Below are 20,689 nucleotides of genomic sequence, written 5' to 3' on the forward strand. Positions count from 1 at the left end.
AAAATTAACTCAATAAATTCGGAAATCGGCTTATTTATTGCATTTAAGGCGGAACAGAGTTCGCCGGGTCAGCTAGTTTAATTATAAACGAAGTTTTGAAATTTTCACAGAAATAAAAATTCAAAGACAGTAAAGTTTTTCTTGCTTGAAAAAACTATTTATGATATATATTAAGTCAAGAAAAGCAAACGCTTTAAGTATAGTCAGATCTAATGAACAAGATTTTTTACGACGAATGTATTGTATTGTATTTTAATTTAACCTAACCAATTAAACCCCTAAAGAGCCGTTAATGACCCCTAGACTAAAAATGATTCCATTTCGCAATGTGATTTACAGATGGTACTAAAATAGTCCGGTCAAAGTAGATCAAAATATAAGAGTGAAGCTACGTAAATTCCCATCAAGCTTAAAATCAGTAAAATTGTTTAAAATACATTTGAGAATAACATTTGAATGTTCCCCATAATTTCCGTGTATGTAAAAAATTTTATTCAAAGTCAAAGGTTAAAAAAAAATGAATTTTTCGAGATTATCAGCAAAACGGTAAGTTTTATCATGAAAATACTTTCAGCAAAAATTGTAGATCATAAAATTATCTACAAAAAACGTATTAAAACTTTTTTGCCTACAAGCCGTTTCTGAGATATAATGATTCAAAAAATTGTAAAATTTATAATATTTTAGATTTACTGTCGTATTTATTGGCTGTAATGATTGCACGAGATATACCAAAGCTGCAGAATAACTTTAGCAACATTTTCGTCAATTGATAATTCATTTGAATATATGTTGTAAGAAAAGTTTATTGCTGAAAATATATTGGTGAAACCATTAAATACAACTTGAATCATTATATCTCAGAAACAGTGGCTTGTAGGCAAAAAAATATTGAAACGTTTTTTGTAGACAATTTTATGATCTACAATTTTTGTGTGAGATATTTCTATGATAAAACTCACCCCGTTTTGCTGAAAATTGACCTTTGACTTTAAATAAAATGATGGGGAACATTCAAATAATATGTTTGTATTTTAAAAAATTTTACTGATATTCAGCTTGATGGGAATTTATGTAACTTCGAATGTCTAAATTGACCGTACTAAAAGTACGTCCATCTAAAAGAACGTACTGTGCGACTCGCGAAAGCTTACATGTGTTTCTAGACGCTACGAATTACCAACGTAAATATAAAAAGAAATAATGTCTTCATACTTTTGTTCGTAAGCATCTTGCGTGTCATTAGTTTTTTCAAATATAATATTTATATCTTTATTAGGTGCTCTTGTGAATCAATGTCTCCATTTTATATTTTATTATATAAGTACGATGTACGTGAATGACGAATCGTGTTTGTTCGCTGAGTCGTTAATGACCCCTTGGTTACCTATCTACCGAACTATTTAGAGTTCTAATTTTTTAGAAAGGAACCATTTTCAGTTTCAAATTCTCAAATTCTTCCAGTAGGAATTTACATAACCATGATAGTTAAAATAAGGACTGTGCATGAAAGAATTCATCAAGGAAGAAAAAACCAAGAAAGGACTATGGAAAGCTGAGGCCTTGGGGAATGTTTTGTGCTTAAATTTTCTGGTTCACGTTCTGCATTATATTTTGAAAAGATTTTTACATCAGCGGAGTTGATGAATGGAATTTCGGAGCAACAGGAACTGTTAGTGAGATCAAAACAGTTGATTAAAAAATAATGAAAAAAAAATGATAAAGGGTAGACAACTTCCATTTTAGATTTCACAATATCTCCTAAAGGTATATGAAATCAAACTAATTAAAAAACTGAACCTAAAAGAGATTCTGTGTACTGAACCAGTTCGAAAGAATCACACTGAATGATTTGTCGATAGACAAGAAGAAAATAAAATTACTAAAACGTTGTAATCACATTACATAGAATTAAATAAAACTAACATTATGTTCATATTAATCAAAAATGTTACAATATAGAAGACAAATCGAAGAAAATTCCAATCACGAATCACAACTCCAAGATTCGATTCCATATAATGATCAAACTCAAGTTATAAGTTTTCACATACCAGAATATATCCCAAAATCTGGTTTCTAGTGGAAAATGCTGACATTTTTTAGGACTACAGACGGGTTGTAAATATTATGAATACATGTACAGATCTTACCAAATATTATGGAAAGACAAATAGAGTCCTAGAATTTTATACTTGTTTTTAACAAAGAAATTGAAAGATTTGATATATAGATTTACTAACGAGAAAAATAAATAATATTACTTTGAAATATACCTACATTAAATAGAGTAGAAGTAGATAAAGTAGACTTTTTTGTTTTGTTTGAAATCGAAAAAAATTGCCATGGAATTTCATCAAATATAAACACCTGTTTATAGCTATGAAAAAAATTGAATGAAAAAAGTTGTCTTCTTTGCCATAAGAAGGATATGGTTATTGTTTCCTGCGACTGTAAGTGTAGAGTTCGTTCCAAAGAAAACAACCCTAATCTAACTTATTCCATCCAAGGGAAACAACTCTAAACTTAATATTTCATAAGAAATATTGGAATAGTCGCGAGACAGTAAACGCTGAAATATTATCCAGCGGATTTCATTAAAGTTTTTCTGTCTGTCTTCATTCGATGGAGATGGAGCTCCATATAACTTCAGCATATGAGATGTTAGATTGGAAACATTCAGATGGTGATTGTCATTATAATATCATGATGAATCTTTCTTCTTAAATTATATCCAACATATCCTAGACATTTATTGATACCTAAATGAATATTTTTTTATCGTGTAACGATTTTGCCAGCGGTCAAATGTCGTTTTAACTAGGTTATCTACTCTCCATTTTTCACTAGATAATGAAGATACTCAAAATACTAAATATTCACGATAGTGTTTATTACAGCGCAAAATAAGATTGCGACACCCACAATATATATTTAAAATGCAAAGTGATTCGGAATTAATTGATCTCTCATTCAAAATTTCACCTTTTCTCACGAATATTTTTCCAATCATTTGAATTTTTCTCATATATTAATTAAAACAGTCATTATTGATCACGGGAGCTATAAATTTATTGTAACCTGCTTCTAGAAGTTACATAATTATTATAAAATACTTTCCAATCGACAGCTAATTTTTAAATAAAAACGTACTCTGTCTCTTTATGTGAGAGACATCGATTGAATTGGAGTTTTTGAACAAATCAAATGTTCAGATGTAAACATGAAAACTTGCATACAAGGGTGTAAGGATCGACACGATTTCTTCTGTTTATAGGTTTGCCGTTAATTTCCCCTCTCCACGGCAGTTTCAATAAAAACCAACTCGGTTGGTCTGCACAAATCATCCAGAAACCTACTCCAAAAGTCACGTTTTCTTCTGCAGATTCGTTCTCTATTATAGCCACCGAGCAGGCACATTCTGCTTTCATCTAAAAAAATAACGGAGCCCTATTGATCGTCATTCCTATTAACGAGTTTTCTGGTAAATCGTAGGATCAATAGGTTATGGTTAATTTAGGATCATAAGCTTGCGTTTTTAGCTCAAGATTAGCTGCTTTCAGTCTTCTTCTGACTACCCATCCATTAACAACCACTCCTAGCGTTTCCCTGAGCTCTAATTGGAATTAAATACTAGTTAAGGCGCAATTTCTCAGCAATGTACTGACAATGAAACTCATTTACATTATAAGAAAGCGACTATTTGAGCTGGTGTTCTTGGAATTGCGATCTCTACTTAAAGAATTGATAGAACCCTTAATAACAGTCAGTTATTATGGGAAATTGAAAAAATGGGATTGATAATATAATTGTGCAAGAAAATGTCATTTCACCAAATTCCTTTCTCCCTGTTAGGCAATGAAGACGTTGAAAAATTGGCATTTGTATTCAAATCGATGAACTACAGAAATACATTTTTCATCATTTGGAAACTCAGTTAACTAACTGACTAACCTCCAATCTTTTTTTTCTAATAGCAAATTTTTAAGCAGTTTCTACTATTTTTTCGAGGTGATTTACAGTGTTATGTGACTTCTTTTTATTGATCTTTGGTTCTGGATATCTTGCAATCACTTTCATTTGACTATATATCCTAAAGTATGACCCAGAGTCCGTAGCATATTTTTAAAATTCCATCTGTAGTAGCACTACAATATTTTTAGTTTTTGAAAACTAATCTGCTTTCCATTTTATAATATCACGACATCTCATTGTTTTTGAATTTATTGTGTGGCTGTCTGTGTGGATTATTTTGCTTTTCCTGCATTAATCACTTTCTCTTTTGTTCCCTTTTCTTAGTAACGAAGCCAAATTAGTTTTCTGAGGTAATACATCATTTATTCTTTTACCCTCATTTTAACCATTTTCTATAGAGTATTTGTTTGTCCAAAAGTTTTCTTTCTCAACCGGGGAGTGCCTTTTGGAGCTGGAGTTTTTATAAAAAATCCTATAGGCTGCAGGTTTCGGATTGTTTCAAGTGATCCTCATTCTCTTTTATTATGTTTTATGTCGAATACTCATACAACTATTATTTTCAGTAATGTTAATCGTGAGGAAGTAGGTGAAACAGACAAAAAAACGAAAGATAAAAATTTATTGTTTTATTGAAAATTTAATAAAAATACACAACTTTGCTAATATAGCATAAACATACAAACATTTTAAATTAAAAAACGAACCGACAACAATTACTGTATAGAAACCACAGCCTCATAATAAAAAGGATGGCTTTGTCATACGTAACAACATTTTTCAAAATTTTCTTAAACTAAACAAAGAGAAAGTCGAAACATTTCAACATTGTTGAACAAAATTCTCGTATTTAGTAGAAACTAAAAATACTAAAGGGAATTCCAGTACGCTTTAAAGACTAGATAAAAATTCGAAATAAATTAAAATGTCCAAAAATTCACTTACAGCAATGTAGAAAAACTTTTTTTTGGTCCCAATAAGTATTTTCAGTAATACACGATCATAGTTATAACTAATGAGATAACAATTAATAGAATAAATAATTTTATGGACAAAAATATCAAATGTACAGGGAGAGTTTTTACCATTGAAACCGGTTATGTGATGTGGAATTCAAAAGCTAAAAATAATTTTCGTTGCAAAATAACATTTTTTTGTATAAGAATATCAATACGTAGCAACTGTATACTTACAGGGTAATCCGGGAGTGAGTAGATGACGTGCTGTTACATAAAGCTGCGAAATCAGAACTTATATTTAAGTATATTTTCTAAATTATACATTATAACATCATGATTTCTAATGAATGATAACGAATATCCATGTAGTTTATTTAACGAAATAAATAATTCTACACTATAATCTGAAGAACAGGGGCGGCTCATGCTCAATGATTAGCAATCCGTAACTTTTACAAGGACAACCTGTACAATATAAAAATAACAAAAATAAATAGTTTAATCGATTTTTTAATAAAAAGGTACTCTTTGTTTGGTTTCGGATATATGTAGTTTTGAATTAGATATGAATTATTAAAAATTGTAATTATTTATCAAAAATACTTACAGGAGGAATTGAAACGAAATCAAACATTTCTTGAAGAATTGAGAATAAATAAATTTGTACTACATACTATCGAATATCATATTACTGGCATAAGAAAAAACTTAAAAGAGATTAATAATAATTTTTAATCTATTATGTATAAGTTATTACTTAATATTCAATTAAAAATTGCAAGCGATTTAATTTGTTAATATCAGTTTGCTGCAAACCTTTCAAAACTCGTCATCAATAATTATCACATCATATTTAAAGCTTCATTATGGTAGAATTCACCTTTAGTGTATATGTCACATGCATTTGATGTGTGATTTGGTTTAGGGAACTCGTCAGAAACTAAATCGTTGTATACTGAACGCTTTCCCGGCAGAATTACACCCGCAAGTGGAACTTTTGTTAGGGTTGATCACAGCTTACGAAAAACAGGTTTGTCTACATAAATTACGTAAACTAGTTTCCATTATTTTTTATAGAATAAGAATTTAGGAAGCCTCCTACCAAAAAATGGTCTACAACGAACTATACGAACACCAGCTTTCGAGCAAGATGCAGAAGATACTGATCATACAACTAGTGTACGTAAAATGACATTACAATCTAACGTATCAACGACAACTATTCATAGGATTCTTCACGAGCAGCTTCTTCACTACTTTCACATCCAGAAAGTGCATACCAAGTAGAGGATTATGAATTGCTAATAAATTTATTGGAAAAGTACATTTTATTAATTAATTTTGTTGATAATAATTTAGTAGATCCATAATAACCTGAATGGTCAGCGATACGAAAATGATTTCCCACTCATGTTATGTGGTATAACTCAAACATTCGCGGAGACATGTGATTCATGCACGGTGATGTAAAAGATAATTTTGATATAATTTTTCCTAATAGGTGCATTGGTAGGGGAGGTCTATTTGCATTACCACGACGTTTTCGTAAATTGAGTACAATGGATTCACTTTTTAGGGATATCTTATAAGCAACACCGGTAAAAACAAGGAACGAAATGATCAATGAAATAAATTTCAATTGTGACGCCATAAGGCGGAGTCTTGGAAAGAAATATCCTCCGTAGAATGTTTTGTAGACTAACCAACTAAATATTTCCTAATGTAAATAACACGATATTCGATGATACACAGTTTAATTAGGAATGTTTGATCGTGTTTTAATTCCTTCTATAAGAATTTTCCATAAATAATTACAATTTATGATAATTTTCTTCAGAATGTCTCTTTATGGCGAATGGTTTTCTTGGTATGTACAACGATCTAAAAATCTTCATATCTCCTAAACCATAAATTTTATCGAGTTGTACAGATTGTCCCTGTAAAAGTTACGGATTGTGAACCATTGGGTATGAGCCGCTCTTGGCGTTCAGATAATAGTGTAAAATTATTTATTCCTTCAAATACACTACAAGGACATACGTAATCATCTATTAGAATTTCATAATGTTCGAATATATATTTTTGAAATTATACTTAAATATAAGTTCTGATTTCGCAACTTCAAAGGACCATAACTCACTTCTGAATTTTTTACATCAAGTCCCGGAACACCCTGTATACCTTAGCTATAATCCAGAAGTTGTATGAAAATTCGAATCAACAATAACGACCAATAAATATTAATATAAACAGAGAAAACATTATAAATAGTTGTCTATAAGACAGATTTCTCAAACTCATGAATTAAAGATAAAAATTAAAAAATATTCGAATTGATTACAGAAAAACTAAATCAGCTGGGTCTTCCTTTCCAATATACATTTCGATGAGTGAGGTTACAACATTAAAGCCTCTCCCTTTATGTTATCAATTGACATAAGGCAAAGTTCAACATGTTAAAGTCAATTATTATACAATTCTGAGGAAAATATGTGGGCGGTAAACGTGATCTAATCGTCAGTATTAAATCAGAATTTAAAGTAACTATATTGACAGATAAATATCCACATTAAATATCGTAGTTTTCGAAAATAATCACTAAATGAACAGTTCCTGTATGTTTTACCTATCATTATATATTTTATTTCAAATGAGAAAGTTCATTTAATAAATAGCTTACGATATCGGAACATCTGTATTGGAACTAAAGACACTGTCTTCATTATCATGTAAACCACAGTACAGTTCGAGGGAGGTTCAAATATAAGCCATAATTTTTGAATGAATACGAAAAATTTAGTTTTCGTAAACACAACGCATCATTATTCGTTTTTTGGCTCGAAACTATTGGATAAATTTGAGGGTGAGTGGCTCTTCAAAACTCAAATCAACGATCGGTGTTCCGTTTTCCGAAAACGTCGAGAAGTGGTGACAAACTTGCCGCATGCGTGTCGCTCCAGAGCTCCAGAACTCATTTGAAAAAGTGGGCATCAGCGTTGGTAGTTTTGAGCAAATAATATCAGTCTGATGGGTGCCAAGACTGTCTAAATTTTGGGCATTAAATCATGCGTCTCCTGTAATAGTATGAAGAGGTAGGAGAAAATTGATTGCATCGAATATTTACTTCAGACGAGACTTGGGTATACCACCATATTCTGGAGAATTAACGTTCGTCTATGGGTTGGAGGTCAAACGACAAAGACTCGCCAGTTAAAGAAAAAGTTATACTTTCAGCTGGGAAGGTATTGGGATATAAGAGCAGTAATTCCGTTTGATTTTCTCACTGAACAATGAACTGATGAACGCGTACTATTATAGTAACCTGTAAAACACGGTAAAACCTGCCTACAGGTCAAAACGACGCGATATTCCAATCCGTCGTGCGATATTGCCGCAGAACGCATACGGTTTACGATGGAAACCCTGACCGAATTGAGTTAGAAACTCATGGAGAGGTTGAATTCTTTATACGCGAATTACGTGACAAGACGAAAGGCATCAGAAATCTTCCGGAGACGTAGGAAAAATGTATATAATTTGACGGAGAGTATCTAGAGAAACTGTTAAAAATTTCAACTGTGTAACTCATTAATAAAATATTTTAGAGCAAAAGAAAACAAGTTTATATTTGAATAACCCTCGTAGATCTGTAACGAGTAAAGTTTAAACCCCAGCATCTCATAAAAGGTTTAGGCAATGTCTAAATCTAGCCGGGCATCTATGAAATGATCTATATTTTATTCTACAGAATATTAGACGAGGAACAGGCGTATTAGAACAAATATAATCGATTCTTTTCGAATATCACGTGACAAGGTACATAAGTTTTAAAGCACGCCTTTATCTCTGATTTCATCAGTTGTACTTTGCAGTTTCTGCTGGGAGGTCAACTGAATATGCAATTTTTTAATTTGTTCGATAAAATTTTATTTTACCGTTAGATTTTTATATATTATTGATTTCTAGTCTTAACTAGGATAGAGATTCATTTTGGTGTACCATGATCATCTTACAATATTTGTGATTTTCAAATCTCTTTGGTAAAAACGAGCTGAGGACATAGCTACTACCTGGTGGACATATCAGCGATGTTTATGAATGCCAATAATGTGGTGACTAGCTTGAAGGATTTCTGACCAAATACAAAGAAAGAGCTATGAAAAGTAAAAAATAGCGTCCAAATAATGCCACGACAGCTACAGGGCGTGCTTATTAAGCACATAATTATCGTTTTGGTTAGGTTAGGTGATGATTTCCTTTATATCTCTTATAAACCATCTATCGTTTGCCCAAGATTGGTACACCCTATATATAAATACTGATGCAATCAAATCGTACCAGATGTTTGAAAAAAAAACAATATTAGATGTGTGTATTCATCTGTCAAATGTAATTGGAATCTGATGTTTCTATTTCTTTATACAGAAAAAAGTCAACTTCTGACGTATTAATCAAAATTGGATTCAATAGTGATTCAAAACATTATCGTTCGGAAACTTATCGTTGCTGACACGTTAATAAAAGTTTATCAAATATTAACGATTTAGGTAATCAATAATATCTTACTTACCTACAGAATTACGATTTCAGACACAACATAACTTCCCGAACTACCCTCGTATATGAGATTTGTTCTCTACAAATAAATAAAAATATTTGAAAATATCTCGCCTCCTTAGAATAAATAACTATAACTCTTGGCGTGGACCTCATTTATTAACATTTCAAAACAGATCTCAATGATTTTCAGCCTTAATTTGCTCAGCCTTTATTTGAGTGGCAATGGGATCCGGTTCAAATCGTGTGTGCGTTCTCATGTGCCTCGTAATCATGTCTCTTCTACACGCAGCATAAGGACATTGAGGACATTTGTACGGTTTCTCGCCAGTATGAGTTCTTTGATGAGTAGATAAATGATCAGATCTCGAAAACACTTGACCACAAACGCGACAAGTGTAAGGCTTCACTCCCGTATGCAGTCTCATGTGTCTAGTTAGCATGTCACTACGAGCGAAAGACCTTTTACATACTTCGCATAAGTAAGCTTTTGCCGCGGTTTCCCCGTTGTTTTGTCGACTTTTGTGTCTGGAAGCCATATGTTTAGCTAGACGATCATGTAAACTGAACATCTGACCGCACACTGGGCAAACATAAGCAACATCGGAGCCCGGTGGCATCTCTTCAACAACGGGTGACACTTCGAGATTGTATCTTGAAGCGACCGATTCTTTTGTAGTAGGCGACGCCACGTCACCTTTAACAACAGGTACAGAAACAGGTCCTCGGGGAGGCAGAAATCCAGGAGAAATCAATTGTAATGGAGGTGGAATCATGCACTCCAAACGTTCTCGACATCTGGATGACTTCATTGACAGATCCAATGGAGATTCTTGAGGAGACCAAGCATTCGAATCAACAGATCCTTTGCCGCAACCAGTCGAAAGTGTCAGAGGATGTGGCCAGGATGGAGGAGCTCTCGCTCTTTCAGCTTTTGCAGTTTCAAACCACATGGGTAAGTCTGAGTCAGAATGGCTTCTCTTACGGAATATATCTGGCAGGTACTTAGAATGCAGGTAACGTTCAAAGCTGTACGTAGGCGCTGGAGAAGATGGAGTCAATGGTGAAATAGGTGACGCCGGAAAAAATCTGTCATAAGGATGAAGTGGTGGCGGATGATGTCCTATAACAACTCCTGTAACGCATTGATAGCAAGGACAAGTTGTCGGTCTTTGTAATAATGGAGGACTTGGACTTCCGTCATCCTTGATCCTTAACGGGCTAAATCGTATCTGGGGTGAATCGGTCGAACTGTGAGGTGACTTGTTACTTGAACTCGCGGGACTAAAAACATCTTCGTCTTCGCTTATAGTTTTGTACTTGTCTTTGTCGGTGACATCGAATTTAAATACCTCGGGTCTGTATTGTTTCTCGTGCATTATCTCGATTGTTAAATCTCCTTTATTGTTATTGTACATTTCGGCAACATTGTTGTTGTTTACTGAATTATCGGGGGACGGCTCACTCTCATGGGGAGATGTACTTCCCGCTGCAACAAAATAAAATACTCGTATATACATAGTATCTTCTTTTATCAATGAAAATCAACAATAATAACATAAAATCGATTCAGAAGACCGCCTACAGGACATTCGTAATAGTTTCGTTAAATAGACAGTCGTAAAAATGATGTAACGTGAAGGGCTGAGGAAGACAGTGAGAAATGCTTTATTGTCAAAAAATTGTAAACAAAAGCTTGTGAAAACTAAAAAAACAAACATAAAAATAACTAAATAACATTGAGACACAAGATTAGAATCGCACCATGATTTAAGGGTGATTAGATCACTAGATATGAAGTGCCATGAGATAAGGGATACTCCTAGAGTATTGTCTGTAGTGGTTTTGTCTACAAAAAGATATATTTCACCCTGATATCTAGATAGGCGATGTCGTTTATAAATAGAAGAAACAAAATAGGTCCCAGTACTGAGCCTTGGGGTACTCCACATTCTATTAGTTTGCAAGAAGATATTGTTGTATCCACCCTTATTAGCTAACTTCTCTTGGTAAGATTAAACTTAAGCCATGCGAGAGGTAGTAGTACTGAAATTTGTTGATTAAAATATTAAAAGTAAGACAATCGAAAGCCTCACAAAAATAGAAAAATGCTAAATCTACGGGCATAAAGAAGAAACTGTGTAGGTTGGCATTAGCATCAAGGATATATGGAAGCGGATATATATGGAAGCGGATCATGATAAAGATTTATAGAATTTAATAACTTTTTGGCTACATTCTTCTTCTTCTTCTTCTTCTTCTTCTTCTTCTATTGTCTTGCACCTACAGTGAGTTGGCGATTATATTATAGTCAGACATCTATTTATAGGGTCCACATTTCGAAGGCTTCTAGTTTATTGGTGGACGATATCTTTAATGACCATGTTTCCGTACCGTACAGTAAAATTAACCTGCTCGATGAAGAAGCCTTATTTCTTAGATAATTCACAATGGACCATGTTTCTTTTTCCTAGTATAATAAATATCTTTGGCAGATCTGTTCCATGATCGGAGAGACCTGAATTAAAGACAGTACAGTCAGTAGATTATGAATCAAAAGATCACACGATATAGTTTATAATACTAGAATTGGTCTTAGTTATTCTGGTTAGCGTTCTTATAAGCATGACTGTACCAGAATAAAAAATTGACTGAAGAGTTTCTTGACCAGCACACACACTGTAATAATCAATATTGAGATCGCCTCATAGAATTAATTTGCTTTTTAGAGGTAAGGACTGCAGTAAGATCAGTAGTTTGTGATTGACCGTACTGATGAGTTCTTCACGTGATGGTAAACCTCCACCATTTCTACTATATATTATAAAAAAAAATTTAAAGCTTTTGGAATCGAGGTAACTTCATTTTAGTAATAAATCTACACAAATTTGCAGAGCATTGGTTTAGCTACGTTCATTTATAAACTAGGTGCAGTTGAAGTTTGATCTTCTTAGAGAAATATCATGGATACTGTACAAAGCAGCTTTTGAATCAAAAATTTGTTTTTCGAACAGTTACTAAAGGATAAAACCATAACGATCCAGTTGATCTCAAATTATGTTTATAATATAATTACCTGTGAGTTTGTCCAATACTTGACTCAGTCTCTTTCTTTTCTTATATTTACCGACGATACGATGATTGTGATTGATAACTAATGGATGATTGTTATTAGCTTTGTCAGTAGTGGTGGAGGAATCGACTGTACTCTCTGCCATAGTCATTTACGCGGGGCGGCAAAGGGCCGCGGATCCTACGAACAATAAGATAAGACCTCCACGACTAGGTTCATACTGTGGTGCCTGATTCAAAAGTAGTGACTTCAAGTTTCAGACACACCTGCAACAATTGAAAATAAACATAATGAGTATTAATGACTACAGACAAAGAACTAATTAACACATTAACGAATACTAATATTGTGCTAATTAATTTATCAATTATATTCTTTGTTTAAAAAAAAAATATATTCAGAAATGGAAAGTATATTATACATAAATGCTAGCAATGTTATTAAATTATTGTATACGAAGGTTACAAGTTTTGAGATATGGCAACACTGATGTGAATGTGTGAAATCTGACACTACCTTTATAAAGTTTGACACCATCTCGAGCTACCACAAAACAAAAACATCAGAAATTTCTAAACTCGCCTATGGGCTGCGGTGTCTGCGCGAGGAATTACTTTTTTGAAGATGAAAAAAAAACACATATAGTGGATTTAGAGTATTCTGTGCAGATGTTTGAGAACTTCTTCGTGTCCGAACTGCAAAACTACAACAGGACAAATCAACTTCTCACGTCCAATTGATTTCTGCCACGAGTATTTGAATTTTTTTTTGGCAAATTGATCTCCAGAATTGGTGACATAAGTTGGCGTTTACTCTTTACTTTTTTCTATGGGGATATTTTGAATCTAAAGCTTACTCTAACAAATAGACTTCCATGGAAAAATCAAGAGAAAATATCCGTCACGAAATGACAGATATCACGGAAAATACCTGTCATAAACTCCTCAATTTAATCTAATCTATTAACATAAAATAAAAGGCCGATCTTCATTACAGTGCTGTTCATAGTTAGTTGTTGGTGCTATCTCGATTTTATGAAATCTTATCAAGGGAGAAATATATAATTGTTAGACATTTCAAAGCAGCTCTTTTGGATGCCATCAATAATCTTAGTGGCTATTTTAGAAAGACAGTAAAATGAAAAAAATCTCTGATCTGTAGTACAGTACCAAGCTTCTAGTAGCCACTCAAGTTTTGTTTACGAATTACTGTTTTTTTTTTTCAAATAAAATACAAATATGAAAAATGTACAAAACTTATAAACGTAACTACTAGACAGTAAACGCTGATATTTTGGTGAAATTTATTTAAGTGGTGAGATGATTTTGAACACTATGATTACGATTAGTTTTTTTAAAATTTCATAGCAAACTCTATCAATTGATTGGTAATTTCATTATTTACAATAATTTATTAAATCTGGATCTTCTCCTGTCATTTTCCAATAACGAAAGAAAAATTAATGAAGAACCAAAAAAAAAGGCCAAGTACATAAAATATCGGCAGAAGTTACATTTATTTGTACCTGTCCATCATCAGCACCTGACACTCCTCGTTAGCGCTTAACATACACGATTGTGTATAAAATATATTACCATTGTCGTTGAACCGAGTGGTTGGAGGTGCGATAAATCTTCGGCTACTGTGAAGACGACTTTCCAAAATACTCACCCTCTAAACTGATACAAAAGAAACGGCGAGAGGCGGTAAGCACGTGGTGCATTGCGGCGGGGGTGGGCGCAATGCACTCAGACAGACACTGCAGTGCGGTGGAGGCGGCATACGGACTGCAAGCTGTTTAAATCGTGAACGATTTTATTGTCTTCATATTCACAGTAGCGTAGTCTAAATCTTTATATTATTTTATTGAAATATGGAAAGTATCTGTAGTTATGATGATATCAAAATCAGGGAAAACACCTCGGGAGAATACGTGCTGTTGGCGTATACACTCTACTTTCTATGAATTCGAAACTATACGAAAAATTGTACTAAAATAACTATGACATGAGGAAAAAAAATGAGCCCCATCACCCCCATGTTTAGAATTAAACTATAAGCTGATTCCACATGAACTAATATATATTTCTTCGACCTTTTATTCTGACATGAAAGGATCAAATAGAAAAATTAATTTGATTACTAACCAAAGAGTATTCAGAATTCAAAAAATATATTCTCAAAAAATCCAGGATTGCACTCATTCCAAAGTTTAATTCTTGATGGGAAGCATTTGTGGAAGATTTTTCGAAATTTTCTTCATTTGCTACGTTTGCTATATCTGTTTTTAGCAGTCGCTAGTGACTTACAGCAGGGCGGGTGATCATAATGAAGTAGAAAGTTGATCAGATCTATTCCTTCTTATATTATTTTACGAACAAGTCTTCAGTCTTCTTTCAGTCTTCCTTAGACAAAATCTGAACGCTCTAGGTCTAATAATAGAAAAAAACAGTGACCATGTACGAGTTTTATTGACAGATTTTTTTAGTGAAACGACTCACTTGGTTTCCATTGATATTATTATTAGTACAACAGAAATAGCAAGTATTAAAAAATATGGATTGATGTCAATAAGAGACAGCAGCAACAACGAAAAGCTTCAATTGTTGTAAAAGGATTTTAATGATGAATGGAATTTTAGTGCTTTGATGTTATTTTCGAGATAAAAGTTCCATGGAAATGGAAAGTAGATGAGCCTATTACGGACAATTGTGTTAATTTGGTTTTGTTTGTTTCCATCAATGAACCAAGGACGAAAATATTCTCTCTATATAGTTGTATCTACAAGTTATTTTAAAGAAGTACAACCTATCAAAATTCTACAATGAAAAATAGGTACCTTGGATGTTTTCTATTTACATCTGAAATACGCGAATGGTACCAGAAGTACCTCAGATATCACATCCTCTAGGTAAAGTCAAAAGCTTCTGGAACCATCCCCGTAGAATGATCTCCCTATATTAATTCAGCTTATACCCAATTCTAATGATTTTTGGCGACTACTTAACTGATATGTACTTAACTTGATACATAAACGACAGATAATGATAATGAGGTAAAAATTGATTACATTAAAAAATAGTTCTTTGTGCAGAGTTCCTTATCGTGATGTTCAAGAACCAACAATTTCAAATATTAGCAAACCACTTCTGTATTCACAACTCCATTAAAGGATAAATCGATTAAAAAATGTTGTGATTAGATAATAAAATGGTAGAAACCCTTAGTGGAAAGGTACTTTCGATGACCAATTTTATAATTTCTGCGGGCTATATCAAATATTTTGGATTGTAAGGAGAATAGAAAGATGTCTTTGAACTAATTTGTACTATTTGTACTATTTGTACTGTTATAAGAAAGGTATCAATATGAATAATAATGGGATCAAAAGTTATTAATATGCTCGCTTTCATTGAGATCTTGATATATTACAGCAAGCAGCTGCTATCTCTTCTTCTACAACTTTACCAAACTAAAACGATAGAAGATCTACTTCTTAAATAGACTGCGATAGACACTTTTAGAATGTCAGTACTTCAGAAATTACAAAATGAGGTGTGGCAATCAAGATGCTGGGAAGAATCGACACAAACAACATATTATTAAGGAGCTTCCGAATAGACAATATTCAATTATAAACTACAATGACTCATAGCGTTCTTATTAAGCACACACCCATAACTTTTTTGACTCTAATTCACCATGATCCGTTTGAGGCATGACTTTCTCTTGGAGAAATGGAGCTTAGATTTATTCAGTCAAATTTTGCATACAGAAATATTTGCTTGATGATTGAACGCCGTGTATATGAAAAAAATATTAATATTGACTTGGTGATTGTCACTTTTGTTTGACGTTCCTCGCCAATCTTCCCAGTGCTACTTTGTATATGAGTCTTGTGGATATACTGGAATATCTAAATAAGAGGCATCTCCATTGATATCTGATTTTTCCAGCTTCTTCTGTCAACCTGAAGGCAGTACATTCCTTTTTGTTGTGAAATTTTTCGCAAACGTACGGTTTCCTTATTGTTATTTAACTTATCAGACAATGCATGAGAAATCGGTCAGGGATGATTACTGTGGTCAAATGGTCGACTTCCTCGTCGGTGGAAATGTAGATCATCGTCGACTGATTTAAGTATTTGAATCTACATCTTCGCAAATTCCTCCAGAAATCCTTTTTACATCTATGGCCTTGAAAGATTGCGATCTTTTGCTAGGCGAATGTGGATAAAGGAAAACAGTTCTGCCACTTCTTGGTTGATAGCTCAATTCATGGAAATTAATTACCAAACCGGCATTTTACCAATTTCGAATTTCTTGTCAACATATCTCCATTATTTCAATTTAAGAAAAATTACGTTTAGTTTTGTATACTTCATGATCTCTTTTCTTTAAACTTTCATGGATTATTGTATTTTTGTCTGAAATCCAATCGTTTGCTTTTCCATCCGTGATTAGTCTTCAAAAATAACAATTACCTTATCAACTAAATAAATTTTTTTTGTTCCGAATAATGATCTTAAATTTTCTTTTTCCCACGAACAACGTTGATATTAAATTTTTTACATAAATCGATGTGATTCACTTGATATAAAACGATACAAAATAAACCTCAAAAGTTAACGAAACCGTAAACATGAAATTTATTTTCGACTACATTCAAATACAGCAAATTATAGCATGGATAATTTATATGCTAATAAACCATATTTTCTCTCCTACACAGATATTAACTTATTTTAAAGTGTGAAAGCAAAATCTGAGCTTCTTATCTGAAGATATTATAAAGAATTTATTGCATATAAATTTTATTATTATGTATTTACTCTTTACGTACACGCCAACAATGTATTAAAGTTTGACTCATATTTATATACTTATTCTTCTTCTTTTTCTATCTCTTGAATCCCATTGTACCATAGACAAGTTCTTATTTTTTCAACTATTCATTTCCCTGGGTTCATTTCATCAATATTATTTGAGGTTAATTCTTCTTATTATCATCCGGTGTTCTTGACTCCTCTTCTTTTATTTTTTTGTTAATATCATTGCTTCTGCGCCGTACATTATTAATGTTTCTTCTCTTATTATTCCTAAATTAATGGCTATCATTTTTCTTTCTATCTGTGATAGTCTTTTACCATTGCAGTTAATCATTATTCCTAGATATTCCCTAATTCTTAATCTCCTATTTTAAGTGTTTTCCTGTTATGCCTCATATAATTCTTCGTTTTATTATCTATTTTTAAACTCGTTTCCTCTTCCTCTGTTGTCAGTTTCTTTAACATACTTCACCTTATGTTTTTCCTCAATGTATTTAGGGAATATATCGTGTGCATATGTTTCTGGATTTTGCTTATATTTTCGTTTCTTACTACGTGCCTTAGCCATACATTGAACAGTACTGCAGATAATGGAGTACCTAGTCTCACTTCTTTATTAATTCAATAGCCGCCATAAAATTTAAACTTCTGTTATAATGTGCCAACTCGTGATCGTGGTTATTTTGAAGATTAGACAACTCGTGAACGCCAATTGTGAACGCCACCTCTGTTGACCAACCAGAAAAAGTACTTAGGACGGTAGTTAAAAGTGCCATCCATGTAAAATGTTTTTTAAACAATTCAAATTTATTTCTTATCCAAATGTAATTACGTTAAATAATTATCCAATAAAGACATTCTCTTCGATCAGTTTTGAAAATATTTAAGTTAGGTAACCTAACCTAAAGGATTTTGGAAATCTAGGTTTGCATTTTTGGATTTTCCAACTCTACAAAGTGGATTAGGTACTAAATTCCTGGTAATACTCTCAATGAATTCTCCACGAGTTGCGTCATGTACTCTGACTACCTTTTTGTTTACCTGAAATATCCCCGAATCTTTATATTAACGGATGAAAATTCGTCTAGCGTTCTATTGCACCCTTTAAGTTTCTCCATTGCTTTTAATTCATTCATTATATCGCTTAGTATTTCAGAGAGCATTCAATCTTCTGACTGAAGCAAATGTTTGCTGGAAATCTTCTAATAGCATTTCAATTGAATTTATGGCATCCATTCTAGATTACGTGGAGCTAAATATTTAGATTTACTCGTCAGATATCTCTTTCCAAAGATTATTTCACTGTATTTTATTAGATTTACAGTTATTTTATCTGTTCCAGTTATTTTTTTAATTCTTTACTAGTATGATTTTACCCCATTTTGATTGGTTCTTCCCTTATTTTCTCTTGATTTTCTTTTGATTCGTCTATAAATTCTATATTTTCCATTTGCAATTCATGCGTAATTCTTCTAACAATTTTCCAGTTTTTTTATCTTGTTTTTTTCTTTGTGTATCTATGCGATCTATTTTCTCCTATAGAATTATTTTGTGATGTTTTCTATCCTTTCTTTTCTATATTTCTTATTTTGTTACTAATCTTAATATTTCATTGTATTAATTCTTGCCTTTTCGAAGTTTTTTGTCTCCTCTGTTCATTATTTGTACCCATTCAAATCTTCCAATTCCAATTTTAGATTTTGAATTATAATGAACTAAAATATGTTACGCCTTTGGTTATGGAATTGCGGATAATAGTATTGTTTTCAGTATTTTGGAGCTAGTAGCATATTTTTGGCAAGGGTGATTGTGTTGCAGATATATTTCAGAAGATGAAATTATTATAAAAACATTTTAACATTGATTTTAACATCTTTAAAAACGACTCGAAATTTATCGAGTGATATCTATCTTCATATTGACAAGGCACTCGTTTGATGGTAGAATCAACAAATACAAGGATGATTATACAGCATATGCTTCAATTTTGAGGACGTCACGTTGTTTGATATTTCTTTGGCAGCCATCAATAGTGAATTTGTAAAAACGGAAAAAATTGGTCATACTTTTGTCTCAACCCAACCAATATAAAAGATAAACTAAATTCTACTATGGGTAAGACTGTCAACTGTGAAATATTGGGTAGCAGAGTTTAAACAAGGCCGTACGACCTGCGAAGACCAGCATCGTAGAGGTCGACCAAATGAGGTGACGACTCCAGAAATGTTGAAGAAAATCTACGAAGCTGGACTGGCTCCAAAGAAGGCAAAGATTGTTCTTATCTAGCTAGTCATTTTTACTATACCATATGATGTTTGTAGAATAAAATTATAGCGCCATTTTCACAAATTCCATTTCATTTTCATGAATTTTCTATTGTTTAAGTTACGAACATTTCCTTGACATGGGCCGTGAAGCCGTCCCTGTCCGGTTATAATGAAAGTTTAAAATTTGGCGAAACCGGAATTCGTTTCTGGTTTGCTTTTATATAATGTTTTTATCATAGCGGCAATTTGTTTACATTGTCTTTTTTTAATTTGTAGATTTTTTTATTCATTTTGGTTTGGCTATATAAACGAGTTTGAATTAATGCTTATAAATATTCTTTATTTTAGGTCTCTTCTGTTTTAAAATTAATTTTTTTCAATAATTTTTGCAGTCTTTATTATTTTGATAAAGACTGAAGTTAAATCGAAACGTCAATTTTTTATCAATCTTCTAGAAATTATTACAAAAACTAATTTTAAAACAGAAGAGACCTAAAATCAAGAACATTTAGAAGCATTAAATGTATCAAAAAATCTAAAAAATTTAAAAAATGATACCAAAGAATTTAAATAAATTGTATATGTTAGTTAAGTATTAGTGGATGATTAATTATTGTGTAAGTTGATTAAATCTGGTGTTTAAGTTTAAGTGTTTAAATAAATCAACTAAGAAAAAGACATTGTTTATAAATTTACCCCACTGATAGAAATAGTATTATTAAATAAATGAACGAACCAAGGACTGAAATATTCTCTCTATACAGTTGAATCTACATATTATTGGAAAAAAGCAGGAACTATCAGAATTCTACAATGAAAAATATATTTCTTGGTTGTTTTTTATTTACATCTGATCTTCTACCGAAGTACGCAGATGGTTCCAGAAGTACCTTCCGACACCACATCTTCATTGTTGGAAGATCTTTGATTACTGAGCCATTTTTTCGAGTCTGAGAACAGAAAATAATCCGAGGGGGCTAAATCTGGCAAATAGGGTGCGATAGGTAGCTTCAACTCAATAATTTTGCTCGAT

General features: G+C 32.5%; 1 protein-coding gene across 2 annotated transcripts in view; it reads right to left on the reverse strand.

Moving 5' to 3' along the window:
* Positions 1-4,586: 4,586 nt before the first annotated feature.
* LOC130453359 (zinc finger protein GLI4) overlaps positions 4,587-20,689 on the reverse strand; it is a 149,576-nt gene continuing 133,473 nt past the window's right edge. The window contains exons 3-5 of one of the 2 annotated variants that reach the window (XR_008911041.1): positions 12,565-12,827; positions 9,152-10,977; positions 4,587-9,085 (exon numbers count right to left, since the gene is read on the reverse strand). Coding sequence is in view for 1 of the 2 variants with exons in the window: in XM_056793058.1 (XP_056649036.1) it covers positions 9,668-10,977; positions 12,565-12,712 (1,458 nt within the window). In the remaining variant the exon portion in view is untranslated. Of the gene's footprint in view, positions 9,086-9,151; positions 10,978-12,564; positions 12,828-20,689 lie in introns of those variants that run through there. The other variant, XM_056793058.1, reaches the window with a different exon arrangement.

This window comes from Diorhabda sublineata, chromosome 2 (genome assembly GCF_026230105.1).
Source record: "Diorhabda sublineata isolate icDioSubl1.1 chromosome 2, icDioSubl1.1, whole genome shotgun sequence".
In the NCBI taxonomy this organism is placed as follows: domain Eukaryota; kingdom Metazoa; phylum Arthropoda; class Insecta; order Coleoptera; family Chrysomelidae; genus Diorhabda; species Diorhabda sublineata.